Here is a 26,297-nt window from a genome sequence, read left to right on the forward strand (position 1 = left end):
CTCCCAGCCAATGGGGGCTGGAGCTATCCCGTTAGCGCCGGATCCCAGCGGGTAGGGCGGGGCGGGCGGCGCCGTGGGGATCCCGGGGCAGCCGAGGGCCCCGACTCTGGTGGGCGAGGCAACATGGATCGGATGGCCAGCTCCATGAAGCAGGTGCCCAATCCACTGCCCAAGGTGCTGAGCCGGCGCGCGGTCGGCGCGGGGGTGGAGGCTGCCGAGCGGGAGAGCTTCGAGCGGACTCAGGTGAGGACCGGGGGACCCCTTGGCGTGTGTGGCTGGGGCATCCCGAGAGACGCAGTGTCCAGGAGGAGCAGGCAGGGGAGGAGGAGTCTTGCAGACCCTGGGAAGGGTCAGGCCAGGCGCCAGCGAGAAAGGGTATCTGATGCGCTTTTCTGGGCGGTCCCGGGAAGGTCGGGGAACCCAGGCATCCTTGCCAGCCCGGGGGAAAGGGCAGGGTGGCTTCGAGCAGCTGGCAAGATCTGTGCGGCGCGGCAGAGGGGAGCTGGGCAGAGGGGAGCTGGTCCGGGCGAAAGCTGGGCTAGGGTCAGGGGAGGCCAGAGGGAAAGCAACCGCAAAGGGGACGAATGGAGGCCGGGAAAGCGCTTTGGCCGGACACTTGAGCGCATTGGCTGGGCACTTGGAGACGAAAGTGCGGGGGCGGTAAGTGGGGTGCTGAATTTGGGATGTGAAGAGCGGGGGACCCTTTCCTCCTTTGGAGATGGCTTCCCGGCTGCATTGACAATCCCCCTTGTCTCCCCCCCCATCCCCAACACCCTTTTCCTGGTGCCTCTTGCTTGGCTCACAGTACCCCCAGCTGTCGGCCCCTCTGAGGCCCAGCCGGCAGCCCCAAGAGGTCTGAGCTGTGAGAAGGAATGTAGGAAATGCAAAGTGTGACGAGCTTGGAAAATGACTGGGAGTGTGGGGGGTGCTGGAAGAGGGGTACGGCCAAGGGCAGGACTTGAGACTCCTGGCCGGATAGCCCAACTGCTGATCTGGACAAGCTGCCCAGTGGTTGGTGCCCAGACCCTGACTTGGGGTTTGGTTTCCACCCCCAAGATGTGCCTGACAGCTACCAAGCAAGCAGCCTGCCCTATTTGTGCAGTCTGACCAGGGCTGGGGGCCAAAATTCCTCAGTGTCATCAACAAAAAGCCACAATCCATTTTTACCTCAAGAATCTTAATGCCTGCTGTATTGATTTGACTGAATAAAGCTGACATGTTTATGGTGTTCATCAGCTCGTTCGTATGCAAAATCCATTTCAAAGGACGCAGCACTTCTTTTAATCCTAGTGCCAAAGTTGTAAGGGCAGATTTGTTCTTCACTCCTATTCTCAGAGTGGAGCCTTTGAAGACCCAGCAGGGTCCCCCTGCCAGAGTCTGGTCACCCTGCTGTGTTCTGCCACGTCCCCCAAAGCAGTATCATGTGAGGGGAGAGCTTGGGGTTTTAGAAAGAAAAGCCTGTGAGGACCTGACTCTGTGTTCACAATTTGGAATCTTGCACAGAAGCAAGTTTTTCACCACCCCCCGGACTTCATCCTCCTCTTTCCTGGCCTGTGGCAGGTGTGTCTGTGAGATGTGAGTAGGGAGGTCCCTCCTGCATCATCCTGCCCCAGGCAGGATGGAGGAGATGCCACCTCTCCCCCATAAGGTCCAGGTGGTTTGAGGCTTACCCTCTGGCTTTGTGGACAGGGTGGCTGAAAAGGAGGAAACTTTCTGTCCATCTGCCCTGGATGGTATTCCCCAACTAGCTGCCTAATCACACGCGGCTCCTTACTATACAAAACAGTCTGAATTTCCTTCTTTTCCAATGGGAAAGGAAAATATATTGGTGTTATTTTCTGGGAACCCATTCCAGCTAGTCTCAAATAAATGAAAACTGGAGCAAAAAAGAAATGTGCCTAAGACTGACCCATTAGAGTGATAGAAATTAGGTTTGTGAAAGTTTCCACCATGTCTGACTCCGCTAGTTATCCAGGGACAGCCCAAAAAGGACAGTCTAGGTCAGAGTTTTCCAGTATTTTACATTCTGTGAAACATTTGTAGTCGACTAAATTTTAACTGGTGGCTGTTATGGGCATGAGAAGGGAGTGAAGAGGAGTGGACCAGAGCGGGAAAAGCGTTTTCCTGTTGTTCACACTATCAGGGTGCTAGGAGGTGAAGAAAAAGAGAAAGGAACAATCCTACAACTTAGCATTAGTCAGTCTCTGAAAAGTTATTTCCTTTAAGGACTGTCTGTCAAGTGTATTAGGATATATAAAAGTCAGTTAGGAAAAAAGTTTTGAGTTAAATGACCATGAGAACCAGCCAAGGTAATAATAACTATAACTAGTTACTGTGTTTGACATTGTTCTCAGTACTTTAATGTATTACCTTTCTTAATCTTGAGAGACCTGTGAGGTGAATATTAGTCACAGTTTACCTTGAGGAAATTGAGACACAGAGAAGTTAAGTAAACTGCCCAGGGACACATAGCTGGTCCTAACTTTAAGCCTTGAATTGCCTCTGAGTTTTGGAAAAGAGGTTTGAGTTTTATATCCAGGTACATGGACAGGCTGTGTGACTTCTGGTAAATTGACTTTTCTAAGCCTTGGGTTCCTTTTTGTAAAATAAAGATAATCTATCACAGGTTTATTGTGAAGTTTAAATTGAATAATATGCATGAAGGAACTTTATAAACAGTGGAACACTATTTTCAGTGATTGTTGCTATAATCGGACTAGGGAGACAGACAGAAGAAAGCAGAAGCGTAGTGGTGCATGCTGTGATTAACTCTTCAGTAGGGGAACAGAAGAGTAACTCGGTAATATGATAATCACCAGGAGCTCCTGCCAAAGTACAGGCTGTGGGAACAGAAAGAGGTTGGGACCCTCACCGACGATGGAACCACCCTTCAGCTTGAGTTAGTACTTGCCGGGTAGAAGAGAGGGGAGGGGGCATTCCAGGAATGGGGAATGGCACCAGGAAGAAATGTCCAGAGACGGGTGAGGATGAGACATCCTGGTGGAGGTGGTGACAGGAGCAGAATCGGCCCCTCGCCCCTTAAGGCCTCTGCTAGTGCTTCCCCCTTGCCCGGTGAGGGCGCTCCCGCAGGGCGCCCTGGCCTGCTGCTGCGTAGGTACGCCAGCTCTGGGCTAGAAGGGACACCTGTAAATGATATTTTTCCTAATTGCCTTAAGTTTGCTCCTGGTCTGGCCTCTGTTGGGAGCCCTGGTGCAGGTCCGTAAGTGGGCCCTGATCTGCCTGCCTCCCTCCCGGCCCGGGAGCATTTAGCTGCCTGTGTCCTCAGACCGGCCTTGTCTTTGCTCCCCTGCCCGCCTCTTCCTGGAAGCCTTCCCTCCTCAGCTCCCTTGGCACCCTGGCACTTTATCTGGCTCTTTCCCAGGGCCTACCTGTCACCATGCCCATCTCTTTTGATGCATCCTCCATCACAGACCACTTTCAGGCTTTAGGGGAATGAAAAGCAGGTCTTGCTCTCAAAACCCCTGCTCAGATGGTGACACCTTGCCCTGGAGCACTTTAGAGCTTACAAAGCATGTGGTGCCATCCTTGGGCGACACGGGGGCCAGATCCTCTTGTCCTCACTATACGGATATGAGCTTGGTAACTTGTCCACAGTCACCAGTCGGTCAGTGAAAGGTCAGGGTTCAAACCCAGGACTCTAAGCTGCAACTCTCAGGCCTCTTCTACCACACTGACCTCACACTGCGTGATTCTAGAATGACCCAGAAGGGCTCCTGCTCCAAACAGATAAAATACCCTGTCTGTATTTACTTAGCTGGGAAATGGTTTTCTTTTTTAAATAATAGTTTATCTTTACATCATTTTGTGCATTTTCCATCTCAGTTGTAATCCCTGTGGGCTTCCCATCACCAAATCACCCGTGTGCCCTCACCAGGAAATGGTTTTCTTTAAGGCTTGTTTCTTTTCCTGACCTGTGGTTAGTGAGCACAGACCATGGAGGGGACACAGAGATGAGTAAGGTAGAGACTTGGGTTCTAGAGAGGAAGAGACAGAAACAGACAGTGCATGAGGGTCTTCTGGACACTGACAACACGGTGAGGAAACATTGAAACCAGGGCTTCCAGATCAGCTGGCCGAGTCCTCCTCTCCATATTTAAGTGGGGAGGGTGCTTCTCCCATCTTGCTCAGATCTTGCACATGCTCAGCCTTGGATTTGCCAGCTGGAAGATTTGGGGGTTGCATTAAAAAGCCACACAGTCGTGGCCGCCCAGGATGGCTTCTGACCAGCGGTGTCCTCCTGCCTTTCCTTGCGGCCTTCGTTGGTGCTCACCCCTTAGGCGGTGCTCGGCACTTTCTCTGCCGTCAGGTTCTTCTCTTCTGGTGTCCTCTCACCTTGCTCACGACAAGAGCCAGCTGTAAGTGTACTTTCCACATGGCGGTATGGTCTTCCCGGGCCACGCCTTTCAGTTCTAGCCACAAATTTCAGAATTCTAAGCTCTGTTTCACAGATGAGGTAGAAATGAGTGAGGTTAATCTTATCTCAAGGTTCTGGAGTGACAGCAGGGACTTCAGCCTGGGGAACTGCCCGCAGAGCCGGGCTTTCTACACTTGCCATCCCTGTTTCACTGCCTGGCCCCTTCCCCCTCTCTTCCTCCTTCCTAACAGTTGGGGTTCCTGGAGCTCCGTCCTCACCCCACTTCTCTTTTATCTCTTGTCTACTTCCCCTGCCCTCCCTTCCAGCTGATGGTTTCTGTTCTCAGCTCTATGACGCGTTCTCAGCTCTATGACGCCAACTCCCCACATCTCCCTCTTGACTTCCCAGCTCGTGTGACCACTTCCCATTGGACTTCCGGCCCGTCTGCCAAACCACACACACCCTGAACTCACTGTGGGCCGCCCAGCCTCCCTAGGCCCACGTCTGGCCACGTCCCCATCCTCTCCCTGGTGCGGTGCTGAGGCCGCGCCAGGCTGATCCTCGGTCGCACTCTGTTCTGTGACATGTTTCGTCCCCACGCCTCCTTGCTTTGCTCCCGCCCTATTACCCTCTGCCTTCATTGTAGTAATCTCATCTCCTGCCCCCAAACAGCCCAGGGTCAGATGGATTTTCCCCAGAGCGCAGCCCTGCTTCTGTAACTCTCTTTAATCAAGAAGCTCTGCTGGCTCCCCAAGCCCCCTGTGTGATGCGACACTGTCAGGGTCCCTTTCCTGTTCAGGCCTGAGCGTACACTGCGCCCCACCACCCCACAGGCCCCTGCTGCGTCATGTCTTCAAGTGCACAGGCCCTTAGCTACTGTATGTCTCATTCAACCAAGTCTTCTTGGCTTCCCTTCCAGACTGTCAGCCCTGGGAGGCGGGACTGGGCCTCAGTGCCTAGTAGGACCTTGCGTGAGGCAGGCTGTGGGGCCTCTTTGCCACATGTGTGCGTGTCAAACAGTTGGATGATCTGCAGGGGGCCCGGGTGCTACATACAGGTCCCTGCTTGCAAAGTACTTCTCCTTTGCACTTTTTGGAGATCTCCCTCTGTCTCCTTTGATTTCTCCAGTGATTAATTCTTGCTATGTGCCTGCCCTGTATACCAGGTTGGTGAACCCAGGGTGCCAGGGAATCCTTGCCCAGCTCCCTGAAGAGAGAACTTGCAGAGTCTAGAAACAGAATTAGGGCCCAAGGTCAATTATTTACATTTCCGTGAAGTTCAGAACATTGTATAAACATTCCTAAAACATGGTCTGGGCCTTCCCAGTGCTTTCTGGCTCAGGTGCAGACTTTCTGAGCTCAAAGATCTCACCAGCAAGGGAGAGCAACTGGCCTAGAGTCCCGGGCCCTGGAGGTGGTGCTGGCGGTGGTCGGGCACAGCAGGACATGGGGGTGGTAAAATGAGGCAGTGTCACAGGAAAGGGCTCCCTGGATAGTGAGGGAATCTAGCTCTGCTGCTGACTTCTCATTTGAGATGAAGGGGCTGGAAAGTATTTCTGTGGACCAACCATTCAGGTTCTCAAATGCCATAGCTTATGAAATCCCTATAATAGAGCAGGCTTTCCACTGTGGAGTAAGGGCTTGAATAAAGACATGTGTTTCTTCTGAGCTCTCAGCTGCTCTCTGAAAAGGTGTTTTTTTCCAAATGTCCCTGTATGTGGGGTGGGGTCTGAGTACCAGTGAGGTGGGGTGCATGAGAAGATGGTATACCTTAGGGAGAAATGGCAGTGTCCCCATGGGTAAGGAGACTAGGTTTCCAGTCCTGCTAGGGCACTGGAGGGATTCCTTGCCTGGCACTTGTGTTGGCATCTATGTGGGCTGTTTCATGCCCCCACCCAGTGGCCCACTTACCCACCACCTTGGGATGAAACATGGAGAAGATCTGGGTGGGGTGCAGGGCACAGCCTGGTACAGAAGCAGGGCAGGCTGACAGCCAGTGCTTCTGCTGCCTCGCGAGGATTGATGGCCTGGAGAGATGCCCACCTAGGAAAGGGAGCTTGTCAGCCCCACCCCCTGGCAGGGTGGGGGCTGCTTCCTGTTTTCCTGCCTGTGCAGGCAGGGAGGAGTCCTGTTCCCAGCTTGTGGGCAGTACAGCCTGACACTGTGGGGAATAAGAGGGATTTGAGGTGTCCTCTGGGCCTGACAATGGAAGAGAGAGCAGAATTTTCTTGGATCTGAAAGGTTGCTGTCCTATCTATGCTATTAACACAGTGGGGTGGCTCAGGAAGCTAGCCTGGGCCCTTCTGAAGCCAGTCTGGTTGACTGCTTCTAGCTTAACAACTGTTAACACTGTTTGCAGTTTATAAGGCACGTTTACACATAACCTCTCTTCAGCCGTGAACAGCCAGCAATAAGTTATTTGGTTAGGCCTTGAGTATAGATGCTGAGGCCCAGAGAACTCAAGTGAGAGAATTGAGGACGTGACCAGCTGAGAATTGAAACCAGGGGATCTAAGAGCAAATGTATTTCCCATGTCTGCCTTCAGAGCTGACACGTGGTCTGGGACTGGTCACTTAGAAAAGGTAAAAAAGTTGAGTTTTCTAAATCTTTTCCAATTGACTTGGAATTTGTGATTCCTCACAGAAGATTTTGCAACACGTATAACCACCAAAAGACCTGTATCCAGAGTATGTAAATAATTTAAACAAAGATTAAAAACAAAACCAAGGAATGTAACTTCACAAAAGAGGGTAAATAAATGACCAATAAACATATGAAATGTGTCCAAATTCATTAGTAGTCAAGGAAATGGAAATTAATATGAGATACTACTATATACCCATCAGGATGGCTGAAATGGAAGACAAAACAAAACCCGACAATGCCAAGTGTTGACAAGGATGTGAATCAGTGAAGATGTTCATGCACTACTGATAGGGCTGTACACTGGTACAGCCATGTTGGGAAACAGTCTGCTATTATCTTAAACTCAGTAACCTAGCAATTCCTCCGCTAGCTAGCTGTCCAACAGAAATGAATACATGAAAGGAGGATATTCATTAGCATGTTTTGTAATAATTCAAAACTGGAAACAATGCCCAAATCCATCAACTGTAGATAGATTAACAAATTACAATATAGTCTTACTGGGATACCACACACCTATGAAAATGAATAAATTTGTTATATTCAACAGCATGGATGAATTTTAGAAACATAATGTTGAATGATGGAAAGGCAGACCCAAAAGGACTCTTTCTGTATGCATCCATTTATACTAGGTTCAAAAAACAGGCAAAGCAAAACTGGTATTTAGAGATGCTGTTTAGATGGAAAACTGTAAAGGAGAAAGGGGTTGGCTACCATAAAATATAGGTTGATGTTATTGTTGGGTACAGAAGTTAATGATTGGGTGGGTATGCAAGGGGGATTTTTTTGCCTTCTTTTATTGAAGTAACATTGATTCATATATGATTTAGGGGAATAGGCTCATCCCTCCCCAGAAGTGCGTTACCACACCACCCTCACCACCAATGTGCCTGAACCCTTTACCCGAGGTCATTGGGTCCCTGGGCTGCAAGGGGATCCCGAGGTTCTGCTTTCCGTCTGCTTATTGACCTGGCTGGTGGTTTATGATCCTTCATTAAGCAGTGCATTTTCATTTTGTGCAGCTTTCTATATTTACATTCTATTTCAGAATATAAAAGGTTTAAAAAAAACTCCTCCCAGGGCGTAGGAGAGTGTCTTGAGGAGGCTAAGAACCTGCCACTGACGTATCCGCCCACCCTTTGAGGCTGCTCTCAAATGCAGCCTCCCCCGTGGCAGCACTCCTAATGCTGTCCCGGATCTGGGAAGCTTTTGATTTATGAATCATTCATATGCAAGCAGCATATTCCGAGCACTGCTGTGACATGTAGCTGTGAGGCTGAGACCTATCATTAGCCCACACTTAGCATGTTGCCCTCGGCTTCCATTCATCTCTGTCTTGTGTCTACCTCCTTTGGTGGCAGACCGGTCCCAGTTCCTCACTCAGCTCCAGCGTCTAGCAGAGGGCTTTGCACCAGCCAGGGCTCAGGGTTACAAAACAAATTAGGTAACGAAAAGCTCTCAGAGACAATAGAGAAGAAAGTGTATCTCCAGGTTTTGTTTTTTAATAAAACCAAAGACTTAGATGGTAGAGTTCTGGAACACATAACCTCAGGCTGACTGTGTTCCAGAGATTTAGATGAAATTATGCATGATGGGGCCATAAGAAGCACTATGAGTTTCTGGAAGCATAGGGATTGTTACCTGGGATTCTTCCCACACTGGTTCTTTGCGGTCTCTGCCAGCGTGTCCTAGAGGCCAGCGCACAGTGACACTGCTTAGGTCAGGTGGTGTTGTGTGCCATGCCTGACTCCTGTTGGGTCCCCTCTCTGGTTTTCCTTGCTTCTGTCTTGTCGGATGCTACATTCTCCACACCCATGCTCCATAATCCTTCAGGGGAGACATGAGCATAAGCTGCTTATGGCTTCTTTGAGCAAGGCCCAGGCCACCTCCTCTGAGTGACCATCAACCCAGGGCTCTCCCTCTCTGGACTTGGCACATAGCAAGCATTCCAAACAGTATACGTGGCCTTCCTTATTCTTCTTTATAACCTCAGTTTCCTCACCCTGAGCATCTCTGGGTAAGGGTTTGTGGAACAAAGGGTCGACTCTTGAGTAAAGGGCTGAATGAGCACCAGCCATGTTGGATCCTGATTCTGAACTCTGAGTCCCAGTGACCTGACTCTGAATCTAGAAGTGAAAGCACAGTGGGGGCCACCAAGTGGGCCCCTGAGGAACCCGGCTCTCTGCCTGAACTGGGGCTGTCCTCAGGGGACTTCCTGCCGAGTGTCAGCTCCTTGACTCAGGCTTGAGAGTGACTGGAGACCTCCTGTCCCTTGAGGCCAGCTCCCTGTATGGTCGAGGCCCATGTGCAGCCAAGGAAATCCCAGCACGCCTAAGCCTGCTTGGTCTCCTTCCATAGGCCTGCTCACTCTCCCATGATCTCAGTCTCAGAGAATCTCAGTGGATGCGCCATCCTGGCCATTCCAGTGGGTCTTCTTGACAGCTCTCTGTGCCCCTGCAGCTAGTCATAAGGACCTCCCTTCTGCTCCCTGAGTGCTCTCCAGAGCATTCCCACCTCTACTTATTGTAGTGCCTAAGTGGCCTTCCTGCCCTGCTTCTCTACCCGTATGGAATCTAACTTGGCTGGCAGAGCTCAGATTCAAAAGGTAAAACTGCTTGTATCTCTCTTTATTTTTTAAAGATTTATTTATTAATGCATATAAGAATTGGAGTATAGTCCAGAAGTGGAGGGGAGGTGAGAGGATTCACCAGAGGCAGAGTGAGAGCAGAACAGGCAGACTGACTGAAATACACTGCTGAGGGGAGCAGCGGACAAGACAGGAGAGGTCTGCTGCGCCATGTGGGCCGCCTCCCTGGTCAGGGATTGAACTGGTGCTGCAGTGGCTGTGGGTAGTGTCATAGTGCTGTGCTTTAACTCCTTGCACCACCAGGGAGGTTTTAAAAAACCTCTGTTTTGTGTAACTCTAAGCGAACCCAAGCTCATTGGCCTGATAGCACAGAGCCCTGAAGCTCTGCCAGTCTCCCTGCAGGGCAGCCCATCAGCACCCTTAAAGTTCTCTCAGCGTGGCTTAATGCTTCACTGTTTCTCCAGGGCTTGCCACACTTTTCTGCCTGCAATGCCTCCCCCTGCTTTACCTACCTGCCAGACTCTTCTTCATCTTTCAAGTCCCACCTCTGATGGCCCTTCCTCTGGGAAGTTTCTACCACGCTTCCTAGCAGGTGTATTTGATTTTATTTCTGTGCCCCGTAGTTCTGTCATTCCGTGTGTCAGACTGTGCTTCTCTGGGTCTCTGTTCCACACTGGACTCTTAAGCAGCACTGGAGTTGAGCCTTCTTTGTGGGCCTTCCCACCCCAAGACAATGCTTGACACCTAGTAGGGCTGCTGTCCATGTTCAGAGTGAACTAATGATGCATGCTAAGAGGTTATCACTTTATTTAATCGTTGCTATAACAGAGACTGGAATAGGCCCAATTTTCACTCCACAATGGGTGTCCAGCCCAGAGGTCGATGTATTTGACTTGAAACATATTGGAAAGAATTCAAAGAGTTGGCAATATTGGGACAGTCACGGTGAGCATGTTTTAGCAGTGGAGATCCATGGGAGAGACATATTCACAGGGAAAGGCTCCCATGGGTCTTGGTACACCCAGAGCCAGTGGCTGGGAGCCAGTACCACCATCCATGTTCCACCCCTGGGTTGCTGTGTGTTCTTTCTGTGACTTCGAGTGTGAAGCAAAATGCAGTAGGCTGAATTAGAGCCTCTTCCCGCCTCGACATAGCCACCTGTGGATATGTTATGACATGGTTAAAGGACCGTTGCAGAGGAAATAAAGAACCTTAAGGTAGAGGGAGGAACCTGGGTTATCTGGGGGCCTGGGGACCAATCTAGTCACAGAACCTTTTTTGCCTGCAAGCAGAAGAGAGATGTGGCAGAAGGGAAGACAGAGAAATTCGAAGCATAAAAAGGCTTTGGCGTGCCATTGCAGGCTCTGGGTGTTAGAGGCCCACATGACAGACTCAGGGGAGGCCTCTAGGAGTAAAGGGTGACCCCTGGCTGGCAGCCAGCAAGGGCATGGGCTTGTCCCATCTCTAATTGCAGGGGATAGGATTCTACCAACACCAGAATGAACCTGGAAGCAACATTTGCCCGGCACTGCCCGGCGCTTCTAGTAAGGAAGGCAGCCCAGTGATAATTTGATTTCAGCCCAGCCAGCCAGCGTTGGCCTTCTGACCTACAGAACTGGGAGCTGATCAGTGGGTGTTGTCTTAAGCCGTTCGGTTTGTGATAATTTGCTTGGGCAGCAATAAAAGCTAATATAAGATGATAACAGGTAACTCGTGCTCCAGGGCAGGAGGCCTGGTGGAGCCCAGGGAGGCCACCCTTTCAGACCCAGAGGGACAACACTGTTATTTCATTCATGCCTGTCATCGCCATAAAGAACACATTGGATTTCCACACTTGGCACTTATTCACACAAGTTTTATCCTGGAAAAACAATTCAGCTGCCTGTTCAAAACATTCTTTCCTGCTGGGCCAGGGAGTTCTTTGGTGCTGTTCCAAGTTTGAGGATCACAGATATAATTTACTTAACCTTAAAAGAATCTTTTTGATCAAGTGCCGTGCTGTCTATTAAGAAAGGCGGGTGGGAAATCCCAGTGTTACTGTGGGATCATGGAGGTGCTCTGATGCAGAGATTGCCGATTTAAAGTCAGGAAGTAGAGGTGGGACTAAACCAGTGGCTTCCTGCAGGTTGGGCCTGCAGGGTGGGCCTGCTGGGTGGGCCTGCTGGGTCCCTGATACTCACAGTGGTGGTCTGGAATGTCCTCTTATTCCTGGGCTGTGCCGCTGAGCAGCCAGCCGCTTGGGATTAAGAATGGGGAACCTTGCTTCTCCATGGTTCTTTCTGTTCTGCTATGGCCCTGGGCCTGTAGTCAGGTTCTATAAAATAAGTGCTTGGGTAAGACTGCCCAGAGAATTAGAGAATTCGTGATCCCATGAAAGGGCAGGTCCTGAGGATAGCCCTGGGGGAGCAGATGCCTTATGACAGGAAATGGTCCTGGTTTCTCTAGTTTTGCCATCCTGATTCTTAGCTTTGGATGCTGATTCTGTTTGCCTGTCACTTCCCTATGAGACCTTTCCTCCTCAGTTTCTCTGGGCAACTCTTTGGTCAGATGACCCCCAAAAACTGAACTCCCAAAAGCACTTACTCAGAAAACCTACCCACTGAGAAGCCTTTGCAGTTGGTCACTTCTGCCCAGGCATCATTTTCCGACTTTCTCCATAGTTCGGTCAGGTACCCCTACACAGGCTGAGCACTGCACCACTCGGGGGGATCATCTGATCCTCGTCTTCCTGGTATTAGCTCATTAGGCCTTGATTGTAGCATATAACAAAGGTGGTTTGCCAGAAAAACTTTGACATTAAATCAAAGGCCACATGTAGTGTCTGAAATGATACTGTTGAGTAAGCCTGTGGCCCAATCTACTGAATCTTAGTTGACTTAGAGAGTATGAGCACTGGAAGGGATAGAGATTCAGACCGGCAGCTGCAGTATTTCTTTCAATTCCTAAAATAATAAAAATAATAGCTAGTATGTAAACACTGGTTAGGTTTCCCAGTCTCCACCACTCCCTGTTGTCTCTCACTGGCCTGCTTCATGCATTGACCTGACCTCCCTGGTTCTTTTTGTTGTCTGGTGCAATCTAATTTCTTAGAGGCAAGTGAGGATTGGAAAAGAAAAGCTGCTTGCCCAGGGTCCCTACGGAAAGTTGGTGCCTGAATTTGAGGCAGATATACCTGTGTTTAGGTCTAAGTTGTGCTCCTGACGATAGAGTTTGTGAGCAGAAGCTTGAGAGCCAGGCTGTTGGTCTCAGGAAGACTGCTTAACAGAGATCCTGGGGGGCGTAAGTTAATCTGCATAAGTGAAGTAGAGATCTATTGAAAGAGTATTTACAGTCATAAAACTACCTACCTGTTGAAAGATTAGATGAGAAAATGCATGACAAACAATACATTGCATCCCATGAAGTGAGCGCTCAGAAATATTAGCAAATTGTCATTTTCTCCCTAGTACTTGCTGACACCTTGGTTTTAGAATACCGGGGCTTAGAATACTGTTTGGCATCGAGGAGGCACACAGCCGTTGGGTCAGTAAATGAATGGGTCCTGCTCTCCTGATTTGTCTGTACCCTGAAGCCTGAGTTGAGAATTATCTAACAGGACATGCACTGGGCAATCCCCCCAGACTTCAAGTACCTATTCAGAGGACAGTATGCAGAGCCAAAGGAGGAATTACTGAGGGGTCTTGGTGTTTGCTGGCTGTGATGCGAGCATGCTAGCCTGCTCTGAGCAGTGCTTCGGGTGGACGGTCTGCTCGGAATCTGCATCTCTGGCTCTAAGGCCTCAAGAAAGACTTTATGGCGCTAGATTGGCTCAGCTACGACCGCTCAGGTGATGGAGGCTCTGCAGAGAGCATTGTCCAGAGTGGAAAAGCTAGGCCTAAAGCAAGGATCAGCTGGTGGGAAACACACGCCCATGGGTCAGAACACTGCGGGTGGGGCCAGGATCCCGCATGACGAACTGGAGGACTTTATTCTCATTAAAGGCAGACATGGTCACAGTCATTACAGACTGGTAACTCAAAGCTAGCAGTTCCCCAGCTGTTTCCCCTTCCCCAACTGTTTCCTGCTTCCCAGAAACAACCAGATTTAAGCTTTTAAAGTGCTTTCTTACAACCTTTATTACGAACCTGCCATTAGGGAAGACAGATGGAGCTTTTGTTGACATATCTGCTCCCTCCATCCCCACCACCAGCACTTTCCCCGCCTCACCCCCTAGACTTTCCACTCCAAAAGCGGTATCAGCTCTGCCAGGTGCTGTAACTCTGGGGCAGCTTGCCCCAGTGTGCTTCCATGTCCTCTCCTTCCCTGCTTACACGGCTGTTCCTGGAGTAATTCACTCTTCGTTCACGTCATTCTGTGTATTTGTCACTGATTTATCCGCTACTCTCTCCAACGTGCAGTCACCACTTAACACAGTGGGCGTGTGACCCTCCTGTCATCCTGGGGTCGAAAGAGAACATGGACAGGGACTGAGTAAGTGAGGACTCATAAAGATGATGAAGACTCGTGATGACAGTTGCTGTCTGGAGCTTTCTTGCTCAACCTCCAAGCTAGAAAGTACTTCTGGGTGTGAAAGGACACGTCCCTAAACCCAGAAGGAGGGAGGCTATCTAACCCAGGCTAACTAGGGCCTTGTACACATCCTTACAGGGCCTTAGAAATCTGGGTCAACTCATAAATGATGTAGCTGTGGCTTGTTATGAAGTTAAGTCTGTGGCTTTTGCCCAGCACCTCAATGTGATAACTAGAAAACATCAGACAAACCCAAACTGAGGGACATTCTATAAAATAACCAACTTGAACTCATCAAAAATGTCAAGGTCTCATAAGACCAGGAAAGGGTAAGGTTTTGTCACAGACTGGTGGAGGCTAGGGAGAGGTGACAGCTAAAGGCCAGCGGAGTTCCACCTTGGAGCAGGAAGAGGACAGCAATGGGAAGACTGTGGAGGTGAGAAAACGCCGTGCTGGAGCTAATGGTGGGGTCCCCAGGGGCGTCTCTTAGTTGGGGTGTTTCCCTGTGGTTATGTAAGATGCTAGTTAATATAAAGGGAAGCTGGGAAGCTGGGCAAAGAGGTACAGGAACCCTGTACTATTTTTTGCAGTTCTTCTGAAAGTCTAAAATTATCTCAAACTGAAATGTTTAAAATAAAAAGGATGGCATGTAGCTTGGCAAACCTGAGTCAGGGCTAAGTGAACATGCCTTCCCTTGCTCTCGGGGGTCACGCTGGGGGCACCACAGAACCCCCAAACAAAGGGACCAGGCAGGGTGGCTTCTGAGGAGGGAAACTGCCCAGGCTGTCTCCAAGGTGGGAAAGGCCTTCAGCCCGCCCCAGGGAGGAGCCGCCCCCGTGCCTGGGCCTGGAAGGCTGGTGTGGCATGGGGCCTCCCCACCCAGCCCCCAGGACGGCTGCCCACCACCACCTACAATGCTGGGGTGCACATAGTAGTTAAACACTTGCAGGCAGACAGCCTTTCCAGTTTTGTTTTTTACTCTCTTATGGGGACTTTGGGAATGTTACTCACCTGTAGTGTGGGATCATGGGCTGCCATTGGTTTTTTTGGGTTGGATGAAAAGACCTAGGGCACTGGCCAGTGTAGGTGGTGTGTCTCTTCCCCCATGTCGTCCCCGGGACCCCAGTGAGAGTGCCCACCACTGGGCCCTCTAGGGGTGCCTGCATGCCACAAGTTGATGTACCCCATGACCTAGAGCTCCTGTAGGCCGCTGGGCTTTGCCCACATTTATGCTCAAGTGGTGAGTGAGTGAGTGAGTGAGTGGATGAGTGAACAGATGGCAGGGTTGCCTCTCAGGAAGAGGACTGTGCACCACATTTGATTTTGCCCCAAATGGCTGTCCCGGACAAGCTGCTCTCCAGAATGACTTTGTAAGTGTTCAGAACAATGGCAGCTACCTTTTTTATTCTTTTTTCCATTATGATTCCCCTTTTTATTATGACATTTGGGGTTCCAGTCACCCATCAGAAAAGGCAAACAGCTCCTTTCCTTATACCCTCTGTACACTGCGAGCTTTAAAGCTGTTTGTCAGTACCTCAGCATTCTCTGGGCCTCTCTCCTGTTGCTGAGAATTTTTTGCCACAGGAAATCAGGCTCATTTTTAGGGCCAAATAGTCACTAAATATAGCCTCCAGGCACAGATATTTAAAGAGCTACGTTGGTGATGTTACGTCTGAACACAGAAGAGGAGGGAAAAAATAACTCTTTTTTCCGGAAAGAAGAGTGAAGTCACCCCATTTTTTTGTGGGTCTGCTGGGCACGGAGCAGCGGTGAGGCGTCATGTCTCAGTTAGGGACTCACAGGATGTTTGTCACCAGTGTGCACCCTGGGCTTCGATTCCTGTTGCCAGGCAATTATTTCTTGACAATTCCTTCTTGTCTCGGTATTTTTAAACCTCCTGCCCAGCAGTGGCCTTGGACGAGGGTGCCCTTCCCACCAGCCCGGGAGAGCTGGGCTCAGGGAAGGGCTGCCCCAGCCAGCGGCCAGCCCACCTCCAGGAGTCTCACCCAGTCCCTACTTTGGTGGCATCTTTGTCTCCCACATGCTGACCCATGAGCCGAAGGAGCAGAGATTAGGACACAGCTGGTGGTTGTCGGTTATGTTTCCCTGATCCAATGACATGTCAGGAGCGGCAGGCATTGGGGTGGAGGGCTGTATGGGGTGGAACTTGTTTGTGGGGTAGGGCTTTGACGGAGGAGGGACTGATTCCTCTGGCCTACACCTTGCACTTCATTTGGCAGACAGGATCATGTGGAGAGACATAGTGTTTCTGTTTGTCAAATGCTCCTGAAGGGGGAAGGAAAAAAAAAATATATATATATATATATATAATAGAGCAAAAGAGAGAGAGAGCTACTCTAGGAATTCTGAACTTTCACTGGGAGGAAGTAAAAGAAAAGTAAAGAGAAACTTAGTAGCTCTTTCTGTAAGAAACTGTGCTGTGACTCCTTGGTCTCTGTAATGGGTGAAGGTGTCTCCATTTTACCATCTTGCTTGGTGACTAGTACACAACATCAGTGAATGATAGTATTGAAAACCTTTTGCAATGTAGTTGCCACACTTTTAAAAAGAGTTTCTCAACTCCTATTCAAGCTTAAAAATAGGAACATTTTGTCCAGGAGCAGAGGACACCAGAGCTCAGACTCTTTCACTATAACTAACCCTCAAACCCTTTGTGAGGAATACCCTGGTGACACGAATGTGATGGTTAACACGTTAGAAACACAGCATCTTAACAGGTTTTGGGAATTCCCGAACCTTCACTAGCAGAATGTATCGCTACAGATAGGGAGCCCTTCTGATACTGTTACAGGGCACCCCAGTGTGAACTGGGTTGCCTGTCTGTGGGTCCTCACCCCCACGCTTAAAATTCAGTTGTACTGCAGACACACACAAAAAGAGTCAATAATGGGCTTATTTACAAAGGGGAAAGAAAAAGGAACAACCTAGGGAAAGAGAGAGAGATACAAGTTAACTAGAGCGTCCTACCAGTTCCGCTGACTTGGAACTCCAGTAGCACCCTGAAAGCTCATCAAGAGCCAAAGGACCAGCCACCAGCCATGAGGCCGAGAGAGAAAGAGAGCCCAACACGGCACCCTCATATGTATATCCCAAAAGTGGTTGCTTAGCTCTGCCTGTGGGTCCTCACAGTCCTCCCTTTGGTATTGCTGGGAGTTGTAGTTTCGATAACGAGTAGGGGTGGAGTTCACAAAACTCTATCATAGAGTTCCTTCAGGACATACTTTCCCCCTAACAATATGGAGACAAAAGACCACGTAGAACAGCACCAGTAGGGAAAACTGCCATGTGAAGTATAAGTCATTCTCATGGCTCTTGTTCAGGTTGTCCATTTTGGAGGTTTTTTTAAAAAAATATTTACTTATTTATGCATGCAGGATTGGGGTACAGGCCAGAGGTGCAGGGGCAGTGAGAGGCTTCACCAGAGACAGAGTGGGGAGCAGAACAGGCAGATTGATGAAGTACACTGCTGAGGGAAGCAGCAGGTGGGTCAGGAGAGGTCTATTGCACTATGTGGGTCATCTCTGGGGCTGGGGATCGCACTAAAGTGGTTGCAGCTAACTTGCAGTGCAGCGTCCTAACCTGCTGTGCTACCAGGGAGGCCTTAGAGAAGTTTTTATAATGTCCTTTGTCCAGGGCTCCAGGACTTTCTGGTGTAAGTGAAATTAACCAGCACATGATTTTTACCTCTTGAGAAGGCATTTGAAGTTATTTTAAAATGTGTGAAAACATGGGACCAGGTTGGATTCCCTGCTTTTTTAAAACAAAAACCAACTGTTTCTAGAATGCCAGAAAATTGGCATTTCCAGAATTGTCGAAGGACACGTATGAACAGTTGTGAGGATGGTCTGGGACGTCTTTGTTTCCCACTGCATGTGGGCCTGAAGTATCCTCATTCACAGACATGTAGACACAGATAGGTGAAGTGCCCACATGTGTACATGTGTATATCTTCTTGGTGGCCTTCCTCTGCCACTTTCTGTGGCTTCCTTTTCCCCCTTGGTGGAGACTTTTTGTTCATATTGGAGGTAGATGGAGGTGGAATAGTAAGTGGGGCAGGATGGGGTTCCTGCTGCCTCTTTTTCTTTTCCCCTTTGAGTTACTATTCTGTTGTCTTCAGGCACCTAAATAGTCTAACTTATGGATCCCCTTGGATCTTCTGACAGCATGAAGTATTCTTTTCTTTTAATGTTGTGTACTCTGTTCACTGGATGCTTTAGTTCATTGTTCTTGGGACTTTAATTCGGAAAAGTTCTCAGCTATCATCTCTTAGAGGTTGTCTTTGATTTTTCCCCTTTATTCTTCCTTTTGCAGTGCATTGTGGAACTACTTGTTCTGTTCTCCATTTATTTAATTTCTCTCTTACATTTCCTGTCTACTTTTCTTTCTGTTTTTATTCTCAGTGATCTTCTCAGATTCACCCATTTCCTCTGATTCTTCCTATCCATGAATTCGCTCTTTAGGTGTCTAAATTTACTCTTAGATTTCTAGGATTTCTCTTCGGCTCTTGTTAAAACTCATTTGCTCTTTTCAAACTACAAGGTCTAGTTTTTGCCATGTGGTTTCTGTTCTTCCTTCATCTTGTTGAATGTTTTCAACATTTTTATTTCAAAGGCCTTTTAAAGTTCCTGGAGTATTTTGTTCTCTTTGTGGAATCTGCTCTTTGTATAGCAGTCGCTTTTCCCCGTGTCTTTTGCCACCCGGTCAGCTTTGGTGGAGCTTCTGTCCTGTGGCTACTGTACGTGCCTTATGTTATGGAGGGAACCGGGGGGGCAGTTGCATAGTTGTCTGTGTGAGGCCCTGCAGAGATCATTAGCTCTAGGTCAAGTTTTACATAGTCCTTCAGCACAGGGAAGTAAAGGGGTATTCACATCAGTGAGGGGCTACAAGGGTGCTCCTTACCGGGGTCATAAAGCCCTATGAGGTTTTCTCACCCTCATCCCAAGCTGGATGTTAAGCCCCATGTTGGTCCACCATGAGGACGTGTTCTTAGTGAAAGGCCCTCATGGAAGCTCTGCTGGTTCCTCAAGGGCAAGGGTCCTGCTGCCCTTTCTGGCTGCTCTGCAAAGCTTTGTCATGGTTCTAGACAAGTGGGCTAGCTGGAAAGCCTGCCCCCCACAACAGTCATCATTTAACAGATAAAGCTTCTGAAACTTCCATAGTGCCAGGCACCAGGACTCAGGAATGAATCAGACTTGATTGCTGAGTTCACTAGACTGGTGGAAGAATGGGTGGGCTGACCAGTCACTGCAGTCTGTTAACCATAGAAGAGGATGCCAGAAAGGGTGGGAGGAGCCCAGAAGGAGGATTAACTGTCTCAAGTTGCATATTAAAGGCTCAGGGCCCCACTGTCTCTTGAAGTGATTCTAATCCTGGCAGCCGCGGAGAAAGAAGAGAAGCTCAGTGCAGGCTGGAGGAGCCTAGGCAGCTTCCAGAGGCAGGTGGGCCTGGAGGAAGACAAGGAGAGCGAGGGGTGCAGCTGAGGGACCGGCGGGGGAGTGTGACCTGTAGTGCAACAGGGAAGACGTAAGCAGAGGCCGCAGACTGGCGTCCCAAGGGCTGGATTCTTTTGTGGGCTTGTTTTGTTTGGCCCACACAGTGTTTTTTAAAAATTGGAACTTAATGTCTTTATATGGAGAACACACTCTTGTCTCCACCACAGTTTTCAGCATTCCCACTTGTATCCCTGATGTGCCTACACACATTTATGGAACCCTGGGGCCCTTCTCTATTCACAAAATCCAGGGAATCAATGGGAAAAGCCTTAGAATTAAGAAGGAAGTTTAGTATAAGGAATGCAAGTGCTGGAAGCAAGATTTAAAAAAATCAATCGTGTATTTTCCTCGGGGTCAGAACCCTCTTGAAAGTATAATGGAAAACAGCTCCTAATCGCTGGAGCAGCAAGACCACAAAATACCTTTCTGAGACTCTGAAGTCTCCAATCACTCCTAAATGTCTTTTATGGATGCTAATTCAAATGAAAGCTTTTATTTAATTTTTTAAAATAGGTAATACATTCACTTCATTCCACAAAATACACCTATTTTTCAGTGAAAAGGCCCCTTCTTCTCTTGTCTCCCACTTCCTGCTCAACAGCAAGAGTAAGAATCACTTATTTTCTGATTTCTTGCTTTTTCCATCCAAATCTTTTATTGTCAGATACAAGTGAATATATGGGATTGTTCTCTTCCACACTTTATACAAAGGTTAGTCCAGAATTTGTCCTTTCACTTAACCAGATATCTTGGCAATCTTTTCATATCAGCATAGAAAAAGCTTCCTCGTTCCTTTTTACAACTGAATAGTAAAAATGCTGATTTTAGATAAAACGATAGCTTCTGAGTCCAATTGCATCATTTTGAAACCGGTTTCTATTGCTGTGACCTTCAACTAATTATCTCTCTGCCTCAGGTTTTCCGGGTATAAGTAGAGCTAATAGTCACTGATTCATTGTTGCAAGCATTCAGTGCCATGAAGTTTAAAACATGCTTCTACCAGTAGTGCCTGCTGGGGTGTGCTAAATACTGGCTTCTTTCTTTTTTTATTCTGATGATCTATATTATAAATGTGAAGGGGTACCGAGAGACTAGGGGATTGATGAAAATTATTGAACTTTGCTGAAAGATTAAAAAGCAGATGGATTAATGGAGAGAGGTACATTGTTTCCAAGTGGAGAAACTATGGAATTTGTAGAAATGTCAACTTGTCCTTGTGTCATTTGTCTGTGTCCCATTTGTAACTAAGACCCCAATAGTATTTATTTTGGACCTGAAGTTTTTCTAAAATGTATCTGTAAGAACAAATAAGAGTAACTTAAAAACTTTGAAAAAGATTACAGCAAAGAGAAACTAAATAGCAAAAACACATTTTAATGATTAAAACACTGATTTAATGGCCTCTGAATGAACAAATTAGTAGAATGGAATACATAAAGCAGAAACATGCCTTTATATGCATGTAAATTAATGCTGTTACAGAGGTGACTTCACAAGTCAGTAGGAATGGCAAGAATGTTTGGGAAATTAGGTGAGGCTCATTTATGAGAAGAGGATGGTTTGGATTCTCACCTCAGGCCACATGCCTAGATGAAGTCCAGATAGTTGAAAAAGTTAAATTTGAGGCAGGAAGAAAATGGACAAAAAAACAAACAACAACAAAAACCCTAAAGAAGCTAGATGTGAAGTATTTTGCAATGGAGAAGAACATCTGAGTTCTTCTGCAGTCAGAACCATCACAGTGGGGAGAAACAGTGATTTATGTGACATCACAAAAGGGCCTGTATGAGTTCCCTGGGGCTGCTGGGTTAAAGCACCACACAGTGGGCAGCTAGAAACTGTGGGAATCTATTCTCTCAGCTTCTGGAGGCCCAAAGTCCAAAACCAAGGTGTGGCTGGGCCTGGCTCTGAGCCCTACAGGAGAGGATGTTTCCTCACCCCTTCTGATTCCTGGGGCTTGTTGGCATCCTCGGAGTCTTTGGCCTTTCTTGGCTTATAGGCACATCACCGCAGTACCAATCTCTGTCTTCACTAGGGGTTCTGCCAGCATGTCTGTCTCTCCTTATGAGGACATAGGAGATCCATTCATACTGGACCAAGGGTCCACTCTACCCAAGCTTGTTCTCTAGGGCATCTGCAACAACCCTATTCCCAAATTAGGGCCTTTCTGGGTACAAGGATTAGAATATCGAAATATCTGTTTGGTGGGGGAAATAATTCTATTCTTCAACGGTTAACACAGCACACCATTTTAACTAAAGTAGTAGGTTGGCCACACACCTTCATTTCTCAAGAATGATGAAGATCTATCAAAGAATGAGAGAAACATTACCAGATGAGATATTTTAATACACTCTGGAAAGCATTAACGAGACCTTGACAAGAGGAACCCACATGTGTTCTGCTGGGCCCAGATGGACCAAACTTGACAGCCGTATGGTGGTGATGCCGGTGGAGAGCAGGACTGGAATCAGGCTGAGAGTCTCTATGAACTTGTCTTCCTCCCCACTGCCATACTATCAGACAGGCCCTCCCCAACATCTGTAGACCAGGTTGGAGAAGCTGGCCTGGAGGAGGTGTTCCTGCTTCAGAAACTCCAAGGTGGTGGGGAGGGGAGGAGACTGCAGGTGCAGGAGACAGATTTGTCTGCAGACTTCAACTCCACCCTGGGCAGCAGGGGAGAAGACACCTCCTCATGTAACTTCCAGTTAACTTCAGCGCTTCACTGCTAACATAAACAGCTGACCAATGTTCAACTGACATATAAGTAAAGTCAAGCCCCTGCATGAACAAAAGAACTAAAATAAACAATACAAGTTCAAAAGAAAAATTCAAAATGGTCCTAGAGTTCCAGAGGGCAATGAACTCAAAACTTTATGAGGTTGTAGAAACGATAATGTCAAAGAAATCTTTCAAAGTAGCAAAAAGGACAGAGAATTCAGATAAGGGATACAGATAGGCAAGGGTTCATGATCCAAATGTTTATGGCACTTCAGAAACAGAAGTAGATGCAGCTGAGGTGAGGAAACCCAAGAAGCCGAGTGAGGAGCATGTCTACAGCTGCCAGTGACAGAAGACACCCCAGGAAGCTGCACCCCACCATGTTGGAATACCAGGGTCTGAGAGGGACTTCCACAAGCTTCCAGAAAGGAAAAATGGGCACCAGGCAAAGAAATGAAGGCTGATGCCGCCGAGCTTGTCGGGAGTGGCACTCGATGCTAGGTGCTGCCTGCTTTTGCGTTCTGGGGAAGAATTATTTTCCAATCTATGTTTTCATACCCAGCCAAAGACTATTAACAAATGAAGGCAAAACAAAGCTATTTTCAGATGATCTAGGATGAAAAAAAATTTATCTCTGTGAATTCCTTTTACTGGCGATACTCTTCAGTGAGACCAGAAGAGGAGGAGGCGATCTCCGGGGCTGTGAGTTTGGGGCAGGCAGCGCACAGAGCACCAGGGAGGCCCGCTGCACAGGGAGGCCTGCGGAACGTCTCACACAGTGGAGTGTTTGTTCAGAAAGTGTGTGTAGAAAATTATGCAGATAAATTAACAAAGGAATTGTTAACTCCTTTGAGAAAGAAACGTGAAGAAGAATGGAAATGTAATCATAGTTTTCCACTTGGATGTGTCCCGAATGACATTTATATAGTCATAATTTAAACACTGACTGTTTAACTAAAATATTTGCATAACTGTTGAAAAAGTGAGGCAGGAGAGTTGGTTGCGTAGCTAAGAAAATTGTATCTTCCCTGGTATAATAGGAAAGCACTAGGTAACATTTAAAATTGTTAAATGAGGAAATGGCAGTGTAAATATATGAATTAGAGAGATCAGATTTATGAGTACCCACTGGAGGGGGAAATGGGTAAAAAACAAGACTGCCCTTTGGGAAGTGGAATGGGAGGACAGGAGGGGGAAAATGACTATTTGTTGCTAACTGGAAGCTGTTCTTACCTCTTGATGCTTTTTAAACTTTTTTAAACACATAACATAAAATGAACTATCCACCATTATAAGTGACCAATTCAGTGGCATTTAGTACATTCACAGTATTGTGCAACCACTACCTCTGTGTCGTTCCAAGATATTTCCATCCCTCACCCCACCCAAAGGAAACCACATACTTATTGGGCAGTCACTCCCCATTCCTCCTTCTCCTCCCCACCCTCCAGCTCCTGGCAACTGCTAGTCTACTTTTCTAGCTCTATGGGTTTACTTCATCTGGAAGTTTTGTGTAAGTGAGATCACAAAGTTTCTGACCTTTTAACTTAACAGCTTCTTTAACTCAGCACAGTGTGTTCAAGTTGCATCCGTGTTGTGGCACAGACCAGAACTTCATTCCTTTTTATGGCTGAATAATATTCCACAACTTGTAATACCCCTTTGATTATCCATTCATTCACTGAAGGGCCTGGGTTATTTCTACTTTTTGGCTATTGTGAATAGTCATACAATGACTATTCATGTTCAAGTATTTGTTTGAATGCTATTTTCAGTTCCTTTGGGTATACGCCTAAGAATGGACTTGCTGGGTCATAATTATTCATTGAGTAGCCAAACTCTTTTCCCCTGTGGCTGCACTATTTTATACTCCCACCAACGATGCAGAAAGGTTCCTGGTTTGTCCACACCCTTGCCAACACCTGCTACTTTCTGTGGTGGTGATTTTATGATAGCCATCCCAGTTGGTGTGATGGGGTCGTCTTGTGGTTTTGATTTGCATTTCCCTAATGACCTGATGATGTTGAAGTTTTTTTTCATGCACTTAATATTCATTTCTACATCTTATTTATTTTTTGTTAATGTTTTAAATTAATGTACTACCATTGTTTTACATCTTTATTAATATTCTGACAACATAGGATTTCTCCCACAGGTGTGGTCACGTGGTTCTCCCACCACCAGCACACCATAGTCTTTGGCCACAGTCCATGATGTTCTCTCCCATTTATTTTCTTCTTCTTCTTTTTTTTTTTTTAAGATTTATTTATTTATGCACACAAGAACTGGGGACAGGCCAGAGGTGCAGGGAGATGAGAAGATTCACCAGAGACAGAGTAGGTAGCAGAACAGGCAGACTGACTGAAATACACTGCTGAGGGGAGCAGTGGGCGGGTCAGAAGAGGTCTGCCAGGCCATGTGGGTCACCTCCGGGGCCGGGGATTGAGCTCAGGTGGCAGTGGTGACAGTGCTGAGACTTAACCCCTGGCCACCAGAGAGGTTGTTCATGTTCTTTAACTACTTTTAAATTGAGTTGGTTTTCTTTATATATTCTGAGTACTAGATACCAACCAGATAGATGTTTTACAATATTTTCCATTCTATTACTATCTTTTCACTTTCTTGATAGTGCTGCTGCTTGATTTTTAAACTATTTTCATGTATGATTTTGATAATTTTTATTAAAATATTTATAAGATTATATTTTAAAAGCGATAGAGTATTTTCTAAGTATATAAAAGAAACAAATGAAGAAAACTCAAGAAAATTAATAAGTAAAAAAATAAAAATTGACCTAATTAGATAGTTATCCTTCCTTTTTAATGAAAAACTTGAATGATGAGAAGAAGTACAAAATAGGCACCCTTGTAATTAAAAAAAGTACCAAGTGATGTGACTTCATAAGTGTCGAGAATCTTAAAAATACAGTTACCAAACCAGGGAGGCAACTTCTAAGAATTTTTTCCTAAGAAAATAATTTGAAATATATAAAACCCTCTACATCTTTCTACTTAAAAATTATCAACTACCTTCTGTGGGGGTGGAGTGGGGAATGGGATCAAAAACGGGGGGGGGGAAGGGAGGGAAATGCACGGGACTATGGTGGTGGCACAGGGGTGATTTGGTGATGGGAAGCCCGTGGGGATTACAATTGAGATGAAAAAAAAAAGTGAAAAATGATGTAAAAATAAACTTTTTAATAAAAAAAAATTATCAACTACCTTGAGCATTCAACAAAAGGTAATTGAATAATTTCTGACACACCTAGTGCTTGAAAATAGCATGGAGAAGGTATAAAAGAGTTATTGAGTGAATGAATCCATAGGATGGAGTGAGTATTAAGCAATCATTTAAAATTCCATTCATACTATTTTTAAAATGTAGAATTCTTTAGCCTCAGGAGAAATGATGTTAAAAGCCTGGAATATGGTCTAACCACCTTGAAAAAAATTTTTTATTGGTTAAAAATAAAGAGAAAGCACAGGAAAAAGAGGGAAATAAGTAAAAATTATGTCTGGATGGTAAATATTAAATAATCAAAAATACATCTCCTCTGAACTATACCAATATCTAGCATGTATCAACTGAGATGGTTTTCTCAGGATTTCATCATCTGAGTGGGGAGGGTGATCAGAAACTTGAGGCTTCTGTGTACTGGGTCCTGCCTTTCCCATGAGATTTTTTAAGTGAGTCTCTGTTTCTGCTGGGGCTGAGGCACCTGACTGCTGAGCATGCTGAGACATGCAAAGTGCACGAAGTTTGCGCTCACACACTGGCCAGCCCTCATTTTGCACCAAGGAGCAAGCGCGTACAGGCAAGGAGCCCCCTCACCCCAGGGAATTCACATTCATGGTGATTAACCAGAGCCAACAATTCACTGGGCACTGCTCTCCATGGCCCTATACTAGAGGCACAATACTTTGGCTTGCCTGGTTCTTTTCCCC

The 26,297-nt window shown here is 47.1% G+C and overlaps 1 protein-coding gene across 2 annotated transcripts in view; it reads left to right on the forward strand.

Moving 5' to 3' along the window:
- The first annotated feature begins 88 nt into the window (after positions 1-88).
- The window catches only part of HIP1 (huntingtin interacting protein 1), a 120,452-nt gene continuing 94,243 nt past the window's right edge, over positions 89-26,297 (forward strand). For both annotated transcript variants that reach the window (XM_004688281.2, XM_012729039.1), the window contains exon 1: positions 89-243. In XM_004688281.2, the coding sequence (XP_004688338.2) occupies positions 124-243 (120 nt within the window). In that variant the 5' untranslated portion in view covers positions 89-123. The remainder of the gene's footprint in view (positions 244-26,297) is intronic.

Source organism: Condylura cristata, unplaced genomic scaffold (assembly GCF_000260355.1).
Source record: "Condylura cristata isolate star-nosed mole 26May11 unplaced genomic scaffold, ConCri1.0 scaffold00024, whole genome shotgun sequence".
NCBI classification, from domain to species: domain Eukaryota; kingdom Metazoa; phylum Chordata; class Mammalia; order Eulipotyphla; family Talpidae; genus Condylura; species Condylura cristata.